General features: G+C 54.4%; 1 protein-coding gene across 1 annotated transcript in view; it reads right to left on the bottom strand.

Moving 5' to 3' along the window:
• The window catches only part of NEURL1B (neuralized E3 ubiquitin protein ligase 1B), a gene marked incomplete at its 5' end in the record, with an annotated part of 117,338 nt that extends 97,523 nt beyond the window's left edge, over positions 1-19,815 (bottom strand). Inside the window, one exon of the mRNA XM_084536136.1 lies at positions 19,773-19,815. Within this exon, the coding sequence (XP_084392262.1) occupies positions 19,773-19,815 (43 nt within the window). The remainder of the gene's footprint in view (positions 1-19,772) is intronic.
• Between the last annotated feature and the right edge of the window lie 1,509 nt (positions 19,816-21,324).

The following is a 21,324-nucleotide window of genomic DNA, read 5'->3' as shown; positions in this document are numbered from 1 at the left end:
TCCACCCGCCTGTCCCTTCCTCCCTCCCAGCCAAGCTGGCAGGAAGCTCGGCAGGGTTATTTTTTTCCCTCTGGCCAGATGTTTCAGCTGCTTTTGTTGCTCCGAGACGCACCGGTCAGGTCCTGGCAGCAGGCTGCAGATCCTGAGCTGCACGGCTAACGACCAGCATCTGCCTCCAAGATTAATCAAGGAGGTGGGAAGAGATACAGCCAGCGAGAAAGCAGAAATCCCCTTTTTTAATTGTTTTGGGACTAGAAGCAAAACATTTATTTCCAGGATTTCCGAGAGGCGGAAGAGGTGAGCGAGTGGATTGCTCAGTGCCTCCTGTTTACGGGGAGGAGAGGGGAGGAGGGTTGGTTAACCGAGCGTTTCTTGTTCCTCACCAAAGCACCGCGACCTGGAAGGGATCCAGAGAGCCCTTTGTCCTTACGAAGGAAAGGGACATCCCCTTGATTTTGGGGAAGCTCTGTACTGTGCGACGTGGCCCACGCTGGCAGCATCACCGTGCAGCGATGGCACACGTTTGGTGAGGGTCTCCAGCGATGGCAAAGCCCCCGAGGAAATGCCTGCTCAGCTGCCCACAGAGCAGGAGCACGGCCAAACCTGTGTGCTTCTCGCCCCGTCCTCACCCATCTGAGCTGCGTCCAGCCTGGAGGCCGCTGCACAGAGCTGAAGACCTCAGGGTTTTCCATCGACTCCTCACCCTTCCCTCCTGCCCACCCCGTGTTCCCAGGCCAGCCCCAGAGACAGATCTCACGCCATTTGGGGGGACGAGGCCCCTATAAGAAGCGTCCCCCATAGACAGAAGAGGAAGGCACCTTGCAGACTGCTCGCAGCCAGCCGTGTCCCGTGGGACACCCGTTCCCAAACACAGCGTCTGGAGCCTCACCAGGAGCTGGGCTGCTCCTTCCTGGTGGCCCGTGGAGGTCTGGAAATGTTTAGTGGTAAAACATCTTGTCTTGTCTACCCTGCCCCTTTTTCCTCGAAGTCTCTGCAGACAAACGGGGAATTTAGTACAAGGACAGTGGAAGAAGGGAGTCTGAAGCAGCTGCTGACTCCTGATAACCCCCTTGTCTTTTTCCTCCCTGCACTCACATCCATGCTTTTCCTCATTCGGGAGGAATGATCCGCTGAGGCTCTCATGGCAAGGGAGGTTACCAAGGGGCAGCTCTCCCAAAGCCACCAGCCCGACCATCCAGCATGGCACGGTTAATAATCGTAAGGTTGAAGAAATTAAACGGGTGGCTGGTGGGGCAGAAGCACCTAGAGCCAACAGCAATTTCAGGTTTCATAACCAAGCAGAACAGCGATGACACCACAAGCCTCCTCCAGGCTCCAGCCATCTATTTTTCATGCCAAGGCTCAGACGAGTGACCTGTGACTGCTGCCGTGGCGTAACCCCAGATCCTGAAGCCTCCCGCAAACAGCAGGCGGGGAGAGGAGACCCCACGGCCCAGGGTCCCCTCCCCAGGCACTGGGACGGTCGGTGGTGGCACCGAGGGGCTCCCCGCTGGCTCCCACCACCCGTGACATTGGCGTTGTTTCCATGCCCGTGGGCTGGCTCCATCCGTAAAGCTTTGCAGGGTGCCGGGCATGGGAAGTTCACTGCACCTCCAGTGGGCAGCGAGACCCCTGCCAAGGCGTCCCCACGTCCCTGCAGGACGTGTCCTTAATCCTCCGCTGGCCGTTAAGGAGACGTCCGCTTCCTGCCTCTCCGTTCTCCTTATTTCCAGCTGCTAAAAAATCCTCTCCTTCAGGGAGCGGGGCCAAAAGCAGCAAACTGCTGCTCTTCCCCCTCCTGAGGGCCCAGCGCGCGGGGAAGGCATTACAACTATGTAACCTGGGGTCACGCTTCACCCTGGACTCAATTAGCAAGGGTTAAAAATGGAACAAGTCCTTACTTTCCCATAGGAAAGTTGTTCTCCGCTGCCCGCTGCCCCCCAGGGGCCCGCTGACACGTCTGTGGAGCAGCAGCATCCTCGGCTCTGCTGAGCAGGGATTTTCCTCCAGGCTCACAGCTCCGTGTCCGCCAGCCCCTCGTCCCGGCCACCACGTCCTGCCTGTGCTGAGCATTTCGGGTGCCGGAGCTCCTGCTGCGCTGGGAAGCTCCCTTCTGCATCCAACAAATGGCAAAGCCATCGCAGCCCTCGCTTCCCTCGTACAAACGAGCCCTGTAAGGAAGGCAGAGCTGATCTGAACGGGGAAAAATACCTGTAAGGAGGGCAAACACCTCCCTGCTGCCATTGTGCAGCCCCAGGGCCAGCAGTTTGGGTACTGTGGCCACTTTGAAGTCCCTCTGCTGCCTTGCACCACGTTTTACTCTCCCCTATCCCACCTGAGTGATGACGACAGCAACACCAGCACCAGGGACGGATCTGATGTTCCAGGGCTCTTGGTCCAAGGTCCAGGGTGCTGTGAGCTGGTGCTGGGACGTGTGAGGGTCTAAACTCCCCAAGGCAGAAGTCCAGCAGCTGGTGACCCCCTCCCCTCCCCGCACACCCAGCAGGACCCCAGCAGCACCACTGAGCCCGTCAGCTCACACCACCACGTTGCTGCATGGATGCTGAAGGACGCTGCACTCGCTGCCGGGGTTGGGTTTCCAGCAGCACCGAGCGGGACCCATCTCTCGGGAGCTCAGCACCCAGCTCGGGATGCATTCAGAAAACCAGCCCCCCGGGGTGCAAACCCCACAAAGCGCAATGCTCCAGAAAAACAGACACAGCAGCGTGCGCTCTCTCTCCCCCACACGCTGCAGCATCTCTAATTTCCACCGCGGCACGGCACGGGGAGAGATGTACTTCAATGATCCTCTTTCATTTTTCTTGCTGAAAGCTGCTGGCTGCAGGACTTGGCAGCCCGGCAGCCGGCGGCACAGCCCGCGCAGCCGCACCGAGGCGCAGCAGCCCCGCACGCGGTCCCGTCCCCTGGCCTCTGCCCCGCAGCAGGCGAGGCTCGTTCCTATCGCTCATTAAAGAGGGATAAAAGTAACCTTTAAAGGCTGCCTTCATGTCAAACGAGTCTCAAACCAAACAATGACTTGGCAAAGAGCACGTTGGGTTTTTGAAAGCAATGCATTTCACTGCAAGTCTCAGTTCTTCCCTTTTTTTTTTTTTTTTTTTTTCCCTCCTCCTTTTGAGCCTGATGGTGGATTATTTTTCCTTGACACAATCCCGCCTCCGCTGTGATAGATGACGGCACATTTAGCAGTGTTCAGCCAAAACTTTTAATCTCCATATGGAAGATGGATGGATGAGGACTCTGAAGCCTGCATCAATCCCTGCAAGAACAAACAAGGATCCAGCCCGGACCCCCCTCCCAGGCTCGTCTGAAATACACAGAGCGTAGGGCCGAGGACACGGTCCTACAAAACCTCACCTGGCACCATCTGCAGTGTTTGGGAAGCAAAATGGGGCAAACGCTGCCCAGGACCCCTGGCTGTGTCACCAGAGAGCACAAAGGGCAGCAGAGCTTGGACAGGCTGAGGTGAGGGAGCAAGCAGGCAACGTTCAGGACCCCAAAACAAAGGAAATAAAGGAAATCCATCAGCACCACAGCTCCTCCTTTCTTGTTTTTACGTGGCACAGGATATGGGGCCATGAGTCTTCCAGGAGCTCCTCTGGAGGCAGCGCTGCAGGCAGAGGAGTGCCAGGCCCCAAAAGGGCAGCTCCCGTCCCCTAACCGTGCTCATAGAGCCCCTTCCCACTGCAGGGACGGGCAAAGGGCAGGGGCTGCGGAAATTTTCCTCTGCAAGATGCAAGAAAAGCTCCAAAGAAAACTTGCTGGGAGATCACTGCCTTGGGGGCACGAAGGAGATGACACAGTGCAGGATGGGCAGGAGGGACGCAGGGGGCAGGGAGCTGAACACCTGCAGGAAAACCTCCCAGCTACGGCCCCGCTGGATGCGCGTGCACCTCGTTTGGGACGGCGAGAGCCCCCAGCGCAGCATGCCAGAGCACTTACCTAACCAGCCATAAAACCTCCTCTGGCCCCTTCTCAGGTACGAAAGCCAACACTTCAGCTCGTAAACTGCAAGAAAGCCCCCAGACGTTTATAAAACTCCGCCGGGCAGCTCAGCACAAGCGTTGCTCACCAGAGAAGCTTTAGGGGTGAAATGAAACCCCCGGCACCTCGTGCACGGCCCCGGGCAGCTGCTGGCGGCTCTGCACCCAGGCATTGGGCAGCACCCAGACCCTCTCTGCACCCCCAGCCCCTTTTGGTGCCGTCCCCACCGAGGTGTCCCCTTGCCCACCATCCCCAGCCCCTCCAGCCTGTTCCCTCGGTGCCACCCAGCACCTACAGCTCCTGCCCCGTCCCCAGGGCTCTTTTGGGGAGCCGAGGGCTGAGGGTAGGGGAACGCGGGGCAGCCGGTGACGAGGCATTACGCAGGGGAACTCCTCAGGCATCTCCCCGTGACAAACGCCATCCCAGCTCAATGGCTCCGATCAGCCAAGTAAACACAACGTGTATTTATTGCTCCGAGGAAACGCTTTCATTTCTTCCCCCCCCTCCTCCTCCATGTTCGCTCCGAGATAGCGGCAGCGAGCTATGAAACACTCCCTCCGCTGCTAGCCATGGGAAGCCAACGCGCTGGCTTGGGCAGATCATTATCCCTTCACGCACAGGGCTGAGGGAGGGGGTGGCAGCCTATAACGACGCTAATTAAGTCCTTAAGTGTCTCGGTAAAAAGCAGGTAAGACTTGAGCACAAGGCAGAATATTCCATTAAGGCAGGCTTCACCGTAGACACAATGCTGCATAATGGGATCCTGTAATTATGCCTGCACTGCAGAGACTTTTAAAAAAAGGAACCCTGTTTTACATTCTCTAATGCAAACAGCATGAAACGATGTTGCTTGGAAACCTTTACACTCCTACAGTGTGTGCAAAAAAGTTATTCCAGACATCTGTATTTAAAATAAAATTTAAAAACAATCCTACCGCACACACTCGCATGGATTTTGGCTTCACGTCGAGCGATGAAGCCTATGAAATGTCAGAGGAAATTTAAATTAAAGGGAAAAAAGAAAAAAAAAAAAAAGATGACATGCATTTAAAAACTTCAGCAGCTCGTGAAGTCATCTCAGGCTATGTCTGGGGCTGTCCCACCTCGCCCGTTCACGCGGGGCTGTCCCAGCGGACTGGCAGTGCTCTGTCCCCTGGTACCTGTTCTCTCCATGTTCCCACCAACACCCCCTGGACCCTCAAGACTACATGAACAGAAGTCATTTGGTTTAAAATCTCCCTTCAGAAAGACCTTTTTTCCTTCTGTCCAGCCCAAAGAACCTCCACAAAAGAGTGCGTTAATGGTAAGTGCATTGCAAAAGGCGTACAAAGCCGTGTCTGTGCTTGTTGTCCCAAGACCTAGAAAGGTCCCCAGGCAGTTACAGGTGGAGAAGGCGGCAGCAGGAGGAAAAGCCCCACCGTGGAAGTGCACAGACCGTCTGTGACCCCAGGCAGAGGGCTGGCAAGAGCTCCCATCACCAGAGCACCAGCACCAGGGCTCACGGAGAGGCCAGCAAGGAGCTCACAGCAGAGGTCGAGGGCTGAACATCATCCTCAGATCCTCAGAGCACTCCGCTTCAGCTCTCTGGGTCACTCATCCCCTTGGTGCACAGAGACAAAACTGCTCTCACCTGGACACAGAGAAGTCAAACCAAGGACTGAGATGCCCTGACAGCTCCTGTTAAGATAGGCATGAAAACGATCAAGTTGTGACCGTTTTTGCACCCTCCAGAAAGCAGATGTTGGCCAGCTGCTGAAGGCAGGGGGCTGGCAAAGCCCCCAGCGCACACTGCTCATCCCCAAGCGGAGCACAGAGCAGGGCAGCAGCGGGGAGGTGTGAGGACATCCACAGAAATGGAAAATCAGAGCTGAGGAGCTGGGAATTTCTGCTTATTACCAAAGCTGGGGTGTAGAGCACAGTGCCTACATGGGTTTGATGTTTTGGGGGAGTTTTAATTTTTGTTGGTGGTTGCGGTGGGTTTTTTCTTCCCCTTTCCCTTTAACCCTGGGAAACACAGCACAGACCAAACTGTTAAAGGAGACCAAAGCGTGGAAAGGAACACCACAAAACCCAACACCGATGCAGCTCCGGCAGAACAAGCCTCAGAGCTGGCAGGGTCCCGTTCCCCTCCGCACTTCCACTTTGGAGGAGCCCAGAGGACATCTGGCTTCTTCGGGGTGATTAAGCAAAGTGAAAGTTTCACCTGGCTGCCCACGAATAGCAGGTATTTTACAGAAGATGGGTAAAGGGCGGACAAAATCAAGCAGATTTCAAAAATTTCCTATTAGAGCTTGGAAGCCTGATCAGAGCCCGCAGAGCCCACGGGATCCCCTCCCCTCCTGCCCAAGAGATCGAGGCTGCGACCCCACCTGGGGCTATTTCTGCAGCTCTGCCTTGAGGAGCCGCATCAAAGGGCTCGATCCAAAGCCCGCAGCAGAGCCGGACACTTCCCCGAGCAGCCCCAGCAAAGAGTTAAACAACGCAACCTGTTGATTAATTTGCAGGCAACAAGCTGCACTAATAGAGCCCCGGGGACCTTAATCAAGCTGTTTGCTGGATGCCAGACCAAAGCAGGAAGATGGGCAGAGCTGTCAGGATGGATTAGTGTTTGCCCACTGGCAACGTTGCTCCTCGATGGAAACGGGGGGGACACGAGCCTGTAGCGGCAGAGCCGGGAGGGGAAATGCTGAGCCCAGCACGAGCTGGCAGAGGGTCACAGGGCCGGATGGCTGCGGGAGCCCAGCAGCCCACACAGGGGAGTTAATTGCAGGAGAGTTAATTGCAGGAGATGGTTTTGCATCTCGGGTTTTACGTTCGCCTCCATTGTTTGCGATTCCTTCCGAGAAGCTGGGAAGGAGCTGCTTCTTCCTTAAATGAAAAACAAACCAAAAAAAAAAAACTCGTCCTTTTCCATTTGATAATTTTTCCTGGCCCCCATTCTCCTCCTGTTCTGTGGAGAGTTGAGTGAAATAGTTACTTAACCCCTTCAAAATGGGGTCAATTATACGTGACACACGCCGGGGTAAGGACTTTCTGCAAATTCAGCTCAAGTCCAGAAAGGATCGTTTCCTTTCATTGTTACAAGCTTTGACTTGGGTGCTTTTATTTTCCTGCAGCATTTTCTGTTCTGACACAGCACCACGGGGTTAATGCAGCCGAATGCAGACAAACCCCACATCTTCCCATCCCTTCCCCTGCGAGGCTCCTGATCGGAATTAGCGCCGGAAAATGCAAAAATTACAGCTCTGAACTCTGGTTCTGGTTATATGCAAGGGAAATTCTCATCTTAGGCACCTAAACCTTATTTAATCCAGCAGTCCTTTTCACCAGAAGTACGTCCCTATTTGCTGCCAGAAAGCATCTTTCCTGGCACAACAATTCAACGGGATGCTCCATGTCCGTGTGGACACACAGAGCGTGCAACACACCTGCCTCTCTGCAGGAATAAGCACGGAAGACAGAAAGATTTCTTGCTAGCCCCAAACAGACCAAGACAAAGGAGCAGAGAATGGCTCAGCTGTCTCTTCCTCACGTCAGGTATGTTTGGATTGAGTCCATTTTCCCTACCAGCTTTCTGCTGTTCCAGCCAGCAGGAATGAAATATCCTGTGGGCATTTCTGCAGCTGGTGCAAATTGCGGTAGCCTCGCTCATCCCAGCGCTGCTTTGATCATTGACACCAGACAAAGACCTTCCTCTCCTGTGTTCACAGCTCCACCGAGCATCGAGCATCGCAAGGGACGCGAGGGACACGAGCAGGATGTTGACGCTCCATGACTTGTACCCATGGATGAAGGCAGAGAGGATCACAAGCACCGAGCAAATGCAAATGCAGCTGAGGATTAGCGAAAGCAATTATGAAAAACAAGTAGTGGAAATAATGATTCATCAGGAATTGAATCAGATGCTGGGCCCTGTCCTGCACTCGGTGGATTTGGTGACGGCAGCGAGAACGCCACTCCCATAGAGATGGTTTTTAAAGCTATTCCAGTGCCAAAAATGCCCGGTGCTAATTTTGCACGAGCACCTTTTTGCCCACGCTATCTTTCAGACAGCTCAGGGCCTTGGAAAATGGCTGTGGCATCCGTTTCACCCCACAAGCACTTCTCTCTTTACCAAAACTTTGGGTCAAGAGGAACCACTCCATGACACAGAAGTGCGATAGGAAGAGCTGCATGAAATCACGGCTTGCCTTCAGCCAGGCTGAGGGCTCACAGTCCCCTCAGCCAACACACCACAAACACATTTAATTTCCCAGCAGGTCTCCAAGAGGCTTTAGAAAACGCCGGCAATGCTGATGGCATCCCCACAAAGAGCTGGAGGACATGGGGCCGTGGAAGCGCAGACAGCCTCGCTGAAGGCCACCATCACCATCAACGGGCTTGCTCTGCACCTTGGTCTGAAGGAGCACACCGGGACTTGGTATTTCCATCGCTCTCACTGGGAACTGGATCAGGCCCGAAGCTGGGGAAGGGCTGAGGCAGAAACCTGCCAAGGAACACCAGCCCCCGGGTTAGATCTGCTCACACCAAGCGAGCACAGTGACCTCGCTCCGCTTGTATCAGCTCTCCATCTGCAAAGCTTCAGGTTAAAACGTCACAATTAAAGACTGAAGGCAAGTGTCAAGTGAGTCACTAAAGCAGAGATGCATGAAGAAAGCTCTGCCTGGATCCCCCACCCTACTCCAGGCTCGGCAGCCAAGACATTCCCCATCAGCTGGATCGCCAGCAAGACTGCAAGCGAAAAGCCAGGGGAGCTTTTTTCCCCAAAAGGTTCAGAGCATGAGCGGCAGTTTGATTCCCACAGGCTGTAAATCCCCGAGATAACACTAACCCCTGCCAGCAACGCGTTAACGCCCCGCTGACACACCACATCTGCCCGCCTGGGTCAGCTCAGAGCCCCTTGCTCAGGGCCCTGCTAGCTTGTGTCCTGGGAATAATTCACGGGGACCTTCCCTCCACCAGCTGGCCAGGAGGGTTTGGTCATATGGACTCTGATTTTTTGCCTACCAACAGGTCAGGCGGAGGTGGGTGAGCCTCCCTGAGGGAGCAACGTGGGCCTGAATACAACGGGAAGGGTTTTCAGGCACAAGCCCCCATGGCGTAGAGACTGGTGAGGTTACAGAGGGAGCAAATTACATGGGGTCACCAGAAAAGGGGCTCGCTGGAGCTCCCTCACCTCCACGTACTTCCTCTGATGGAGCCACTTCTGGGGTCTGCCCCTCGTTTGCAGCCCCGTGGGTGGGAAGCCACCTGGGAGAGCCTCTGCCCTGCTTCAGGAAGGGATAGCCTTCGGGATATTCATGTCTTTAGGAGAAGAAATTGGTACCATGCCAGGCAGACACGGACCCTCCAGCAGGTCCAGTACCAGAGGCAAGGAAGCAGCCGGTGCCCCCAAGCCCCTCAGCACCCAAACTCCCTGCACAACACAGGCAGCAGGGCCCCTGCTGCGGCCACAGAGAGAAGCCTGATTAGAGCCCACAGGGGGGAAATCCACTATTCGGAGCTTGGATCACACAAAAAAAGTAAACAGACAAAAATATCTGTTTTTCCTGCTTGTACTCTAGCAGAAAATGATACGAAAATCTAGAAAAAACAATCTTAGTGCCGCCAGCGGAGTGCGACCATAAATTACAGCTGCCAGATAGTTGAAAAAATCAAACCAGGAGATTATTTGCAGAATTTCATACGGCTCTGTGGGTCACCTCCACCTCCAGCAGTTCAGGAAGAAAAGGAGGGTAGACAGAAACTAAATTACTTATGTCAATCCAGCTCTCCTGTCCCTGTGCTCCACCTTTCCTACCACGGTGCAGTTCTGGGATTAATGATCAGGTGATATCTGGAACTAGAAGAAGAAGAGAAGCTGAAGCACGGTGGTGTTTGGATGCAGAGATACGTCACCCTGCTCGGCTCACGCTGAATTTCAGAGGAATATATCCCTGAGCTGGCAGAAGATGCACGTTGTGAAAAGCAGAAGAGCGAAGCACCGCAGGAGAACGACGATAGAGCTCCTGAAAAGGGCACCCGGGAATGACAAGTCAGTTAGCGTGGTGCTGCTACCCAGTACACTAATTAAGATGCTAATTAAAACCAGAGCGCTCTCCCGTCTGGGGCTCGCAATAGAGATGAGCTAAAGCCATAAAGCCAGAGCAGCTCTCACCAAGGAAAGGGGACGGGTGAGCAAAGAAGGCAGTGCAGGAGAGCCGGCTGGCAGCGCATTTGGATTTTCAGATGGTCTTTGATGAGCCCCTTCATTAGAGGCTGCTAAAGAAACCGAGCAGTCGTGGGAAATGGCAAGGAAGGAGATCAGTTAAAGAGTGAATGAGGGGGAGAAATCAACAGGCAGATCCTTTAGAGCAGCTTTCTCACCTCAGAGCACCAGATCCCCGTGCTGATTCACAGGTTTATCAACACAGAAAGCAGGCTGAGTAAAGAGGGGTTGAAATCCCCTCTCCCCTCCCCGAAATATTCCCAAAGGGAAGCTGTGAAAAATCCCCAGGAGCAAAACTCGGCCCTGCCAAGCTGACAGAATGGGAAAAGAAATCGGATTTGTTCACCCCCCAACAGGATCCACACCCAGCCAGGAAGGGGCACGGGCAGCTTGGGCGTGACCCCTGCCCAAAAATAGGTAAGAGGACAACCTGGAAATGAATCAGGCTGAAATAAAGCAAATTAGTGATGGAATAATGCTCACAGGCCCAATTACAGCCATGGAGACCAGTGCTGGGAGCGATACAGGGCCTCAAAGATGGGGATGAAAGGAAAACCCACACCTTAAAAGAGCAGATCAAGGGGGTGGCAGAGTCCCAGCGCCCCCCTCCTCCTCTCCAAGAAAGGCTGAGGCTGTGAATGAAGGGTCTGAAAGTCAGCGATGGCCAAAGTTTATACTGGGCAATCTTAACTCGGCCTTCCTAGGTGTTGTACAGCAACAGGAGCAGGTGTCTGCACTGGGGGGGAGAGGATGCATTGAAGGATAACCTTTGTGTGTTTATCTCTGTGGCCTTTCACCACGGCTATTTTGGTTTGGGCGTGGACAGACTTGTCAGAGGAAATGATTTAAAAGACACCGCGTAATTGCACAAAGGCGCATTGTGCTGCAAGAATCCTCCCGACAAACACAGCACCCAGCAGGCCAGCACCACGGGGCTCCTGCTGGAAACCCTCGCTCAGCCCCGGCCACAAACACCAGGCTGCCTGCACCCCTGCTGGCTTCCCCGGGCTCCTGGGCACCCAACTCACCCCTGGCAGCACCAAATTCGCTCAGGGCACGCTCTGCACCAGCTGCGTCTTTGCTGGGAAAGCTTTGGAGCTTTTGAAGGTCAGCGCCACCACCGTGCTGGCATTCCTGGATGGGGCAGGAAAGGTGCCCCGGGGGACGCAGCCCGGTACCGCGGTACGGAGCCCGGCAGCCAGCCAGCGGCGAGGCAGGAGCAAAGGGAGCAGGCTGCCCAATTATCTAAATCGCAGGGCTATCCACAGCTGTAAAAGGTGCTGATAACGAGATTTTCATAAATGCTTCTACAGCGTGTCAGTACTGCCCTTAGGAGAGCCTCCGAAGGCTTCCAGTGACAATTTCTGGATGACTTCACCTGGGTTTTTAGCAGGGCTCCTTTCACCATCCCGGGAAGCAGCACACAGGGGGTGCTTTGCAGAGGGCTCTGGTCCACAGGAAGGGGCCCCGCAGCAGTGCCTAGGGAAAGCTCCATCCCCTCCATCCCAGCCTGCAAACACGAAAATGTGGGTGGAGGGGGAAAGGAAGCGTCACTTTTGGTTTCCACTGGCACCAAACACGCTTCTGGCACTAGGTGACTTTTTTTTTTTTTTTCCCATAATCAAGATAGTGGGTTATTTTTTTAAAGTAAACAAAGGCCTGCAATGTGGCGTCGGTACCGTGCCATGTCTGGAGCCTCCAGCTTATCAGGGCCGTCACGGGACGCAGAACTTTTGTTCATTTTATCTGGAAAAAAAAAAAAAAGTCCCTGAAGCCCACAGACCCAGCCTGCGGGGCGGATGGGAAATTCCCCCCATCTCCGGCAGCTCCTGGATTCGGGTCAGCTTTGGCTGGAGGCTTTGAGGACGCAGAGACACAGCAATCAGGGATCAGACACTGCTCTGCTGCCACCCAAGCTCTGACATGGGACCGAAGCGCAGAGGGCAGCCAGAGATAACCATCTCCAACTGCATAGTTCTGGGCCTGAGAAAGTATTTCCCCAAAGGCTCGGCCCGAGGGGCTTTCTGAGTGTCCCACCCTGGCTGTCACATCCTCAGTCTGGGGCTCCGGGGAGTCGAGCTGGGCTTTCCCATGGCCCAGACGATGACCAGCGGGCCTCAGGCATCCAACACCAAGCAGCCCCAGTCCCTCGGTGGGGCTGGGACCAGGGGGGCAGCCCCAGCCCCATCAGGAGCAGCCCGGTGCCCCCCTTTGTGCACAGGCTGCTGGGGAGCAGGGATGCTGACTGGAAGCAGAGAGGCAGATAAAACCCTCTGCCGGGGCTGTGTTTACGCAAAAAGCCCCCGGTTTACGAGGCACAGCTCAGAGCCAGCACACAAAGAAACAGGCTGGAATATTTTCTGAAGGGTTTTTATTATTATTATTATTGCTTCGAGAAGCAAAAGGTTAGGTACAGAAATAGAACGAGGCGATGCAGCACAACAACTGCTGCTTGTTTCTCTGATCCTGCATCTCCTCCCCATCCTCCTGCGAGCCCTGGCTGCCCCCAGAGCCCAGCCCAGGCTTCGGGGCACGCAGGAGGGGGGAACGGGCAAGGAGCACCAAAAACACACACCTGGGGAGGGGGAGAGCCCCCAAAAGCACAGCTTGCATTAAAGGAGGGAGGGAAGAGGAGCTCCTGGTGCTCCCCAGCCCCTTCCAGCACCCGCTGCTCCCACAGGGCTGGTGGTGGCTGCAAAAACCCCATGGCATCCCCAGGGGACAGGGAGCGGGCAGCACCCCAGGTCACAGCCCCAGACAGGAAACATTTGGGTTATTGTATGTAAGAGGCTTGTCTCGGCCCCGTGAGCAGGCAGCAAATTACAAACAGAGCTTAAAACAAAAGGCAGAGCAGCTCCGGGGCTCCAACCAACCTGCCCTTCCAGCTCACGGCACAAACCTTGATTTACTGAGACTCAAACCATGTAGACCTGGCAGCCCTGCCCCAGGGGAAGGCGTTGTGGCCACGCATGGCTCGCGTGGGGAGTCCCGCTGCTCCAAACCTCTTTGCAGAGCGGGGACCCCGAGCTGGGATCCCAAATCCTGCCGGTGGGGTGGCTGTGACTCCGGAGGGCTCCGCAGGCTGAGGGTTGGAGTTTCTCGGCACGCGAGTGCCACATGCAGGAAGAGAGGCGCACGCAGCACCCGGCAGCTGGGTGCTCCCACTTGGAAGGCACAAGCAGAAAGCAAAACAGGTTTGACAGAGAGCAAATTAATTCAGCGTGGAGAATTTCTAAAAGAAAATAAATTATGCCTTTGACACGTGAAAAATAGATAAATCCTCGCAGGTTACTTGAACAGGGCCAAAAATCCATCACAACGCCGAAGAAAGGAGGCACAGACACAGCTCACACACACACACACACCCCGTGGTTTATACCCCTCAGCACCAGGAAGACAGCGGGGATCCCAGCCAGGGCTCTCCATCTCCCTCAAGCTTTGGGGGATTGCTGCAAGCAGGAGAAGAGGAATAGCAGCTCTCCTTCCACAAACGGGTATTACGAACTGCTACAGACAGGTTGTGGTCTCTCGTGCCTTAATTCCCCCTTCAGATAACCCCAACAGCAGGACAAACCCATAACTATGATTTTTTTTTTTTTATTTTTTAAGATCTTGTGGAGAAATGAATGCGGCACTGATGTCTGTATGAGAGTTTGGGATCACAGAATCCCTTAGCATAAAGCCAGGGTAGACAGGGGACCGGGTGTCCTCCCATCACTGCCAAACCAAAGTGGAGCCCAGGCTGGTCCCACACCCACAGGGACTGAACGATGCCGAGACCTCATTCCTGTCCCTTTCCCCAGCATCCCTCTTACTGGGAGCACACCAGCATCACGGACCTCCCCCCAGTAACTCAGCCAAGCCCCAATGCCTGCTCTGCCTCTCTGGCTATCCCAGCCTTAACCTTGAACAACACCTAAGAGCTGTTTTTCTTAGCTTCAAAATTCTCTTATAACCTTTTAAATACACACACACACACTTTACAAAAAGCATTGCCCCATCTCCTCAGATTTTTTACGGGCTCCTTCAGGATCCCAAACTCCTGCCCAGTTTTCAGGCTGTCCCTCCACCCCACAGCTCAGGCAGGTCCCATATTCAGACGGGTTCTCCCCTCTCCCACCAGCACAGCACAACCCTCCTAACTGTGATTTTAGCACTTCCCTTGTGTTATCCTTTTTTCCTGGGGAATTTCCAGCCTTCCTCCCACGTCCTGTCCTCAGACAACCAGGTCCCTGCAGCACAGCCTTTAGCAGGTCCTTTTGTTGCGTTCGTCCTATTGCCAGAACAAAGATGTTCCAACCTAGCAGCCTCTGGGGCAGTTTCATCACTTCTTTCAAGCAGGGCACATGTTGTGAGGCTTTGTGCTCTTATTTATAGATATCAAAACATTTTATGGATACACACAGCCTCCCTGGACCACCAAGGGCACGGGAGGATACCCCTAGTGGAAGAGACTCATCCAAAGCCAAAGAGCAAGACAGCAGAGCCATGACTAGAAGGCAATGCCTCAACTTCCAGACCCAAAAACGAGCACCCAGAAATGGGCTGTGCAGGTTTTGAATTGCACAGCCTGCAGTGTATCACATATAGAGTGTCTAAGTGCTTTTCTAGTGCCCGTTTCCAGGATTTATTTTTGCATTACACTTCGTAGCAGCCCAAAATCTCCCTCGCCCGACCCCAAGCGCAGACCACACCTGCCCTTTGCATGTGTTCTAAATTTGTCCTGTGAAGTGCACATTGTATTTCGTTAGCCTCTTGTATGTGTTTTCCACAGACACAATGACACAAAAGCAGCAGAGCCTGAGAGCCAAGCCCTGGAAGGACGGCAGCTTTAAATAGCCGAGCATTTAAATGCTCTTTGTCTTGCCTTTCCTTGCTGAAATATTGCATGTTATTTCAAATCCAGCCTCAGCTTTATCGGGAACCCTGAAATAGAGACAATAGAGGGCTGGGTGAATTTGAGCATCGTTTTAGGTCTCAAAGCTTCTCATTGCTCCCTCACCCCACGTCACAGGCTGTGTGCCTGCACCCCAGGAGCCAGCAGCGATCTCTGGAAGGGACGAGATGCACGGAGGGGGAGAAGCTTCACCTCCACAAACTGAGGGCAAAACCACAGTTCCTGCCCTTGATGGGGGAAGCCTGCAACTTGAACAGACTTTCAGGCTGGTACCCCGCTGAAGTCAGGAATGAGAGGTTTTCTGAGCACTAAATCAACGGGAAAAACGTCAGGAGAGTAGCAGAAGCAATAAACATTTATGTTCCAGTTCAAGGCAAGAGCAGGCGTTTATAACTGTGCTATTTGAATGCCAAACCCTCTGAGAACTGGAGTCCTCTCTCATCAGGGCACACGGATGCTCCTTTTTAGGAATCTGTAGCAGCCGGCAGAGAAGATAAGGCACTTGCCCTGAGTGAAGAGCCCCAGATAGGGCTGTACCAGGGTGACCTAATGGGAACGCAACACCAGCAGCATTCCCATCCCTCCTCGAGGCTGTAGTTAGTCATTTCGTTTGGGCCCTAACACATTTGTCTGTGTTTTGTAAAGCAAACAGAGTTCAGGTTCCTTTCTTTTTTTCACTTTACTAAAAAAGCAGCTCCAGAAATCAGAAGTATTTGTGGAGGGAGGACTGTGCAGGCGTTCAGCCCAAAGATGCAGCATGCAGCAGCGGACTTGTAGTGAGCTGGGAAGAGAAGGGGTCATCCTACAGTGCTCAAGAACAAGAGAGGGGGAAAAAAACAACCCCAAAGAAGCCACCTGGTGAGCAGCCCCCATACCCTGCATTTCAGAGCCACAGAGAAATAGCAAGAGTATCAGTCGGTCCCCTGATGAGGAAACACAACACGCACTCTCCCTCGTTACCTTTGTGATAAATCTACGTACCCACTGTTCATTTATCAGGACAAACACACCTCAGGCTACCACGTACAGCAAGGTCCCAAGATGCTAAGTGAGCCGCGCTCGGCACAGTCAATGGTACGAGTGCTAAAATGTAGCTCTGCAGCAGTTTGTTAATAAGAAAATAGAAGATACAGCGCAGAAACAAAGTGTCTTCGAGTAAACCATGCTGAACACGAAGAGAGTGATCTATTTCCCTGCAGCTAAGTGAGCCCACCTGCAGCCTCAGGTGTGCAGGTTAGCTGAGAAATGTAACTGCTGTTAATCCACATGAGATAGGCAGTGCATGAGAACACAGCTCATAGAAGAGCTAACTGGTACGGAGTATTTCAGCAGCTGGGTACAACGACTCGGAGTAAGAGGCACGGCAGCGAGGACAAAACCTGAGTGCTTAAGTTCCCAGCTGTGAGTGCAAGATAGCAGCCAAACAGTACGCTTAAACCCACGACATTCAGGCAGCCTCACTCCTTCTCACCACCTGCACAAGCCACACAGGCCAAGTGCTGAGCCCGGTGGGGCAGAGCAGACCCCAGCAGGGAGCTTTCCTGGGGTCTGGCACCACCGGAGAGCTGTGTACGTCCTTCGGGCTGGGCTGCCTGGCTTCAGAGCAGGGAAAGGAAGCCTGTCCGTGACCAACCTTCGTGCTTCTCAGCACCGGGTTGCTGGCAGAACACACGTGCTGACAACAAGCAGGGCAGCGGGCAGAGTTTTCAGACCAGCAGCCAAAAGCTCGGCACAGAGGCCTGTGGGCGCTGTGCTGACTTGTAATGCTCCCTAGCACTGCAATCTAGTTTTACACTCACAGACCATTAGCGGAGTTCAGTCAGGGAATGATTGTTTAATGCAGACATAAGTGGATTTGTATTACGCAAAGAAAACTTCCCCTGACTTTTGACATTGTCGAGCTGCACAAGACGCAAACAACTCAGAGCTCCTGCCACACCGCGAGGCTTCCCACTGCTCACAAGGATGCACGCTGCTCCTGGAGGACGCTGCAGGTCAGCAGTTGCTCTGAAGGAAGATCTGACACGCAAAAAAAAATAGGAAAAAAGAAAAGACAGGTGGCATGGCTAGCCAGAAACTCTCCCTGAAAGGAATGCTTCTTTGGATCAAGAGGTAATCACTCCTTGGAGACCTGTCTGTCTGTTGTAAACTGTTCTCCAGGAGTTAGACCAGACGCTGTGATATCCAACCACCCCGTACAGGTCCCAACCTAAAGGTCTGAGCCTGGCATCAGCCCCCAGCCACGTCCATCTGAGAGAGTCCCATGCAAGCATCAGTCTGCCGTGACATGAAAGGCACCCGCACTCGGGGTGCAGAAGAGTTACACCTCCGTCCAGATTTAACAAGCGCTCACGCTATGAGCACAGCTAAGCTGTCACAAGCTGTCAACTGCTACAACTTGTCCTGGTTCTCCAAGGGAAAGGAGCTTTGCCTTTCCCCTTCTGCAGAAGCACACACAAGAAACAAGAACCACTCTGAGATGTGCCCCCCCCAGCTACCAGGAGAGGTTTCCTCCCCTTGGGGACGAGCTGCAGGATGGTATTTGCTCTCCTTTTGGCCAGGCTCAATCCCTTAAGCAACCTGCTTGGCAGTGTCCTTTTCCTGGCATTTATTCAGCTCTTTTTTTTTTTTTTTTTTTTTTTCCTGGGCCGGTTACGCAGAGCAGAGCTGCCTTCTTTAATCCCGGCTGCCCTCTAGCGAGGGATCGCAGCCTGGTGCCCTGCTGTCAGCGAGGCTCTGCTGGAGCAGGGGCAGCCTCGTCCTGCACAGCTCACCCCGGTACCCAAGCCCCTGCCCTGCTGCTCTGTACGGAGACACACACAGCAGTATTTATAAGTACAGCTCCCTCGTACCTTAGCCACAGCTCCAGTTTTTAAGGGAAATGCATAAGGAAGAGAGCAAACCAAGAACTGCCACCAATGCACCAGGCTCCACGTCTCACTGCTCGGAGCACTCACATTTTTCTGTCACTACATTGTGCAAATGGAGAAATTACTTCAGGTTGAGAGCAGGCTGAGATTTTTATATGTTCTTTCTTTCTCAGTCCTTGACAATTAATTCCACCTCTGTCCAAACCCTGCTATCCACTGCTGGAACCGCCAGTGAACGCATTTATTTGTCTTCCCTGTTGAGCAAACGGGAGCGCAGCAGTAGCTGTTGACATAATGTATTACCGAGGGCTGACTTGCCTGACAGTACATTAACTTTAAAAATGTTATCTCGGGTACTGTGTTGCAGAACTGGCTTTATAATCAAAGCCTCGATGTTTGGATTTCAAAAACTGACATTAGGAAGCACGGTTACGCATCGGTTGGAAACAATCTTCCATTACATAGCAAACATGTAAGCCTAATGGTGACTGACTACCCCAAAAAACAAACACAGCAGGAGCAGCTCCCAGGAGAAAGAAATACAAGAAACAAGGGAACCAGCTAGGGCAGAACATTACACCCCGGGCACACAGTCCCCAGGAACACAATCAGTGCCTAATCCCCTGGTGCCAGCAACACCCTGCAGAACAGCAGAGGCCCTCCCTTAATGTACATACACACCTGAACTCAGTACTGCCCCACACACGTGAGCAACAGGACTAGGAAACCAGGATCAAAAGTCACTTTTTTTTTTTCTCTTGTTCTGCCCACTGCCTGCACTCACCCATTTCCAGAAGCGAGGTGCCTAAATCTGCAGGAAATACCCCGAAATCACAGCCTGTATTGCTCAGGGTGCCTTTTTCTCCTGCACTGGGCAGCATTTGGCATCAGTGTGAGCATACTCAATGCAGATGACCTGGATCTCTGCAGATGTGTTTGGCACTCACCAGAGAGGAGGGCAGCGTGGTTTGGGGCTCCTGGCACAGCCTGGAGGGTCCCCGACCTCCTGGCAGGGCGCTGAGGCAGGAGCACCCAGCGCTGCCTTCGTGCAGACCATGTCAAGTGAGACTTGCTCATGTTCAGGGAACGCTGCCAGCAACAAGACGCTTTGCTCTTCCCCCAGACGAAGAGAAAACGAAAGCAAACACTGACAACTTTTTGAAAGTAGCCATTAAACCCTATCAAACCACCTGAAAATCTGATCGCGTTCCTCACCTTCCCACCGAGCGCGGGGCGTGAGGAAGGACAACGCTTCATCCCGATGGCCCGTGGCAGCTCCCGGGCATCTGGGAAGCGGCACGGAGATGCCAAGGGCTCGAAGCCAAGGAGAGGCTGAGGAGAAACAAGCCCGGCCTTGCGGAAAGCCGTTACGGGAGGGTGGCAGCAGCGGCGGTGGCAGCCTCTGGGAGCTGCCCGTTCCCTTGGCATCCCCAGCCCGCGTTATTTATTTGTAGGTCGCAGCCTTGGCACCTGGCGCGGGTTGGCTGAGCTCCGCCAGCAGCTCCCTTCAAACCCAGCCAACCAAGCAGGCGGCTGGGGGGGGGGGAACACGGAGGCCAGGCACAAAACCACGTTAAAACACCTCAAAACTGCCACCCGGCTGCAAAACCCCAATGCCAACCCTTTTGTTCGCTTCCCCCCTAAACCCCCTCAGCCTGTCAGCGCGGCTAGGCGGGCGGCTGAGGGGGCGAAAGGGTTGGGATGATGGCAGCGAAGGGGGACAGCACGGGAAGGGAAGGGGACAACGGGGACGAAGGCGGCTTGAGGGGAAGGGCAGCGCCGTCCCCGCACTTACCGGGGCCGGCGGCACCGCGCAGGACGGACTCGGCGTTCCCCATGGAGGTAGCGGGGCGCTGTGAGGCGGGCGGGCAGCGCCGCGCCGCCGGTTCGAAGCTGGCGCCCGCCCCGCCCCGAGGCCGCCGCCGCCAACCGCAAGCCTGCGGGAGGAGCCGCACCGGGCTGGGGCCGCCCGGGATCGGCTGCGAGAGGCTGGGAGGCGGCCTCAGGGCGGCTACAAGCGGCTTGGAAGCGGCCTGAGGGCGGCCGGGTGCCCGCCTGCCCGCCCCCGGGGCCATGGACCTGCCTCATGGCGCCCGGCGCTGTGAGGGTGTGGGGTGAGGGCTGCCCGTGCCCGCAGCGGGGTGCGCTGCTGGGGCTGTGTTCTGGAAAAGCTTTGGCAAGACAGCTTCGAACAGGACCAGGATTTGTGCCCCCGTTTCAGATCTGTGCCCCGCCATCCTCTCGTGACGGCGAGCTGGCAGATTTATAGCAGAAATGAGTCCTGCTGCCCCCCCCCCCCCCAGGCACTCTGTTCCCCCATTACTCCATTTCCACATATGTTTTCCACGGGGCCGATGTGGGTTGTGGAAGCTGTAAATGAGCAAAACGGGAGGTGTGAGATTCTTGAGCTGTCACGGCAGCCTGGCCACCCCTGGGGAAAACAGAGAGAATGGAGAAGATGGCAGCGGGGGGGCACCATTTATCCCAGTGCCAAGTTCCTCTTTCACAGCCTCAACCAGATCACGGTTACTGGATGCCAGCAGCTTTGAATTGCTTAGATGTAGATAAAGACGTGTCCTGCCCTGGAAAAGAAAGACACGGCGAGAACACAGCGTGCAGATCGGTGAGCACACTGCTGCCTCGAGCCAGGGAAAGGGCTGGGTCCAGGAGAAGAGTTACAGCAAAGCCTCCACCGTGCCCCAGCATCCCAGTGCCCCTTATCAGACAGCACAGTTATGCGATGAGAGCCCCGCTGAGGCAGGGATGTCTTTCTTGAGTGCGAGCCTAGCGGTGTCTGGGACATGCGGATGCTCCTTATCTATCTGCTAATGCACTTTTTATCTTCTCCATTAGGTGGGAGCAACACAGCAAGATCTCGAGTGCTTCAGCAACTTCCAAAGCGGCCTCCGGAGCCGTCGGTGATATCCTCGCACATGGCAGTTGTAGCCGTCTCATCACCAGGTTTGGGGTCATTTGTGTGGTTTGGGTTTCTAATAATATCACCAGCAGCAGCAGCACAATGCAGAACTGCTGAGTGTTCGCAGCAGATCCTGTGACATCCCCGGCAAGTCGGGGCTAGCGGCAGGACGCGACCTGGAGCCCTGAGTAACAGCAGCAGTTGCAACGAAAGGGCACTTGGTTCTCAGACTTTCTCAAAGCAAAAGGGAGGAGACGCCTTGCCCTCTTGGTTCCCAAAAGGCACTTAGACACGCTTTCATTCCTGAGGAGGGTGAGTAGCGCCCTGAGAAGCTTTCCCAGCCCTCTAATAACAGGGAAGTTGCAGCTCCCTAAGCAGGTGCAATGGGAACCTGTATTCAGAAGCACTGAGTCCCCGGATTGCCTACTGC

The sequence above is a fragment of the Aythya ferina genome, assembly GCF_964211825.1.
Source record: "Aythya ferina genome assembly, chromosome: 14".
In the NCBI taxonomy this organism is placed as follows: domain Eukaryota; kingdom Metazoa; phylum Chordata; class Aves; order Anseriformes; family Anatidae; genus Aythya; species Aythya ferina.
Note: the sequence above shows the minus strand (reverse complement) of the source record. Positions and strands in the feature narration are given on the sequence as shown.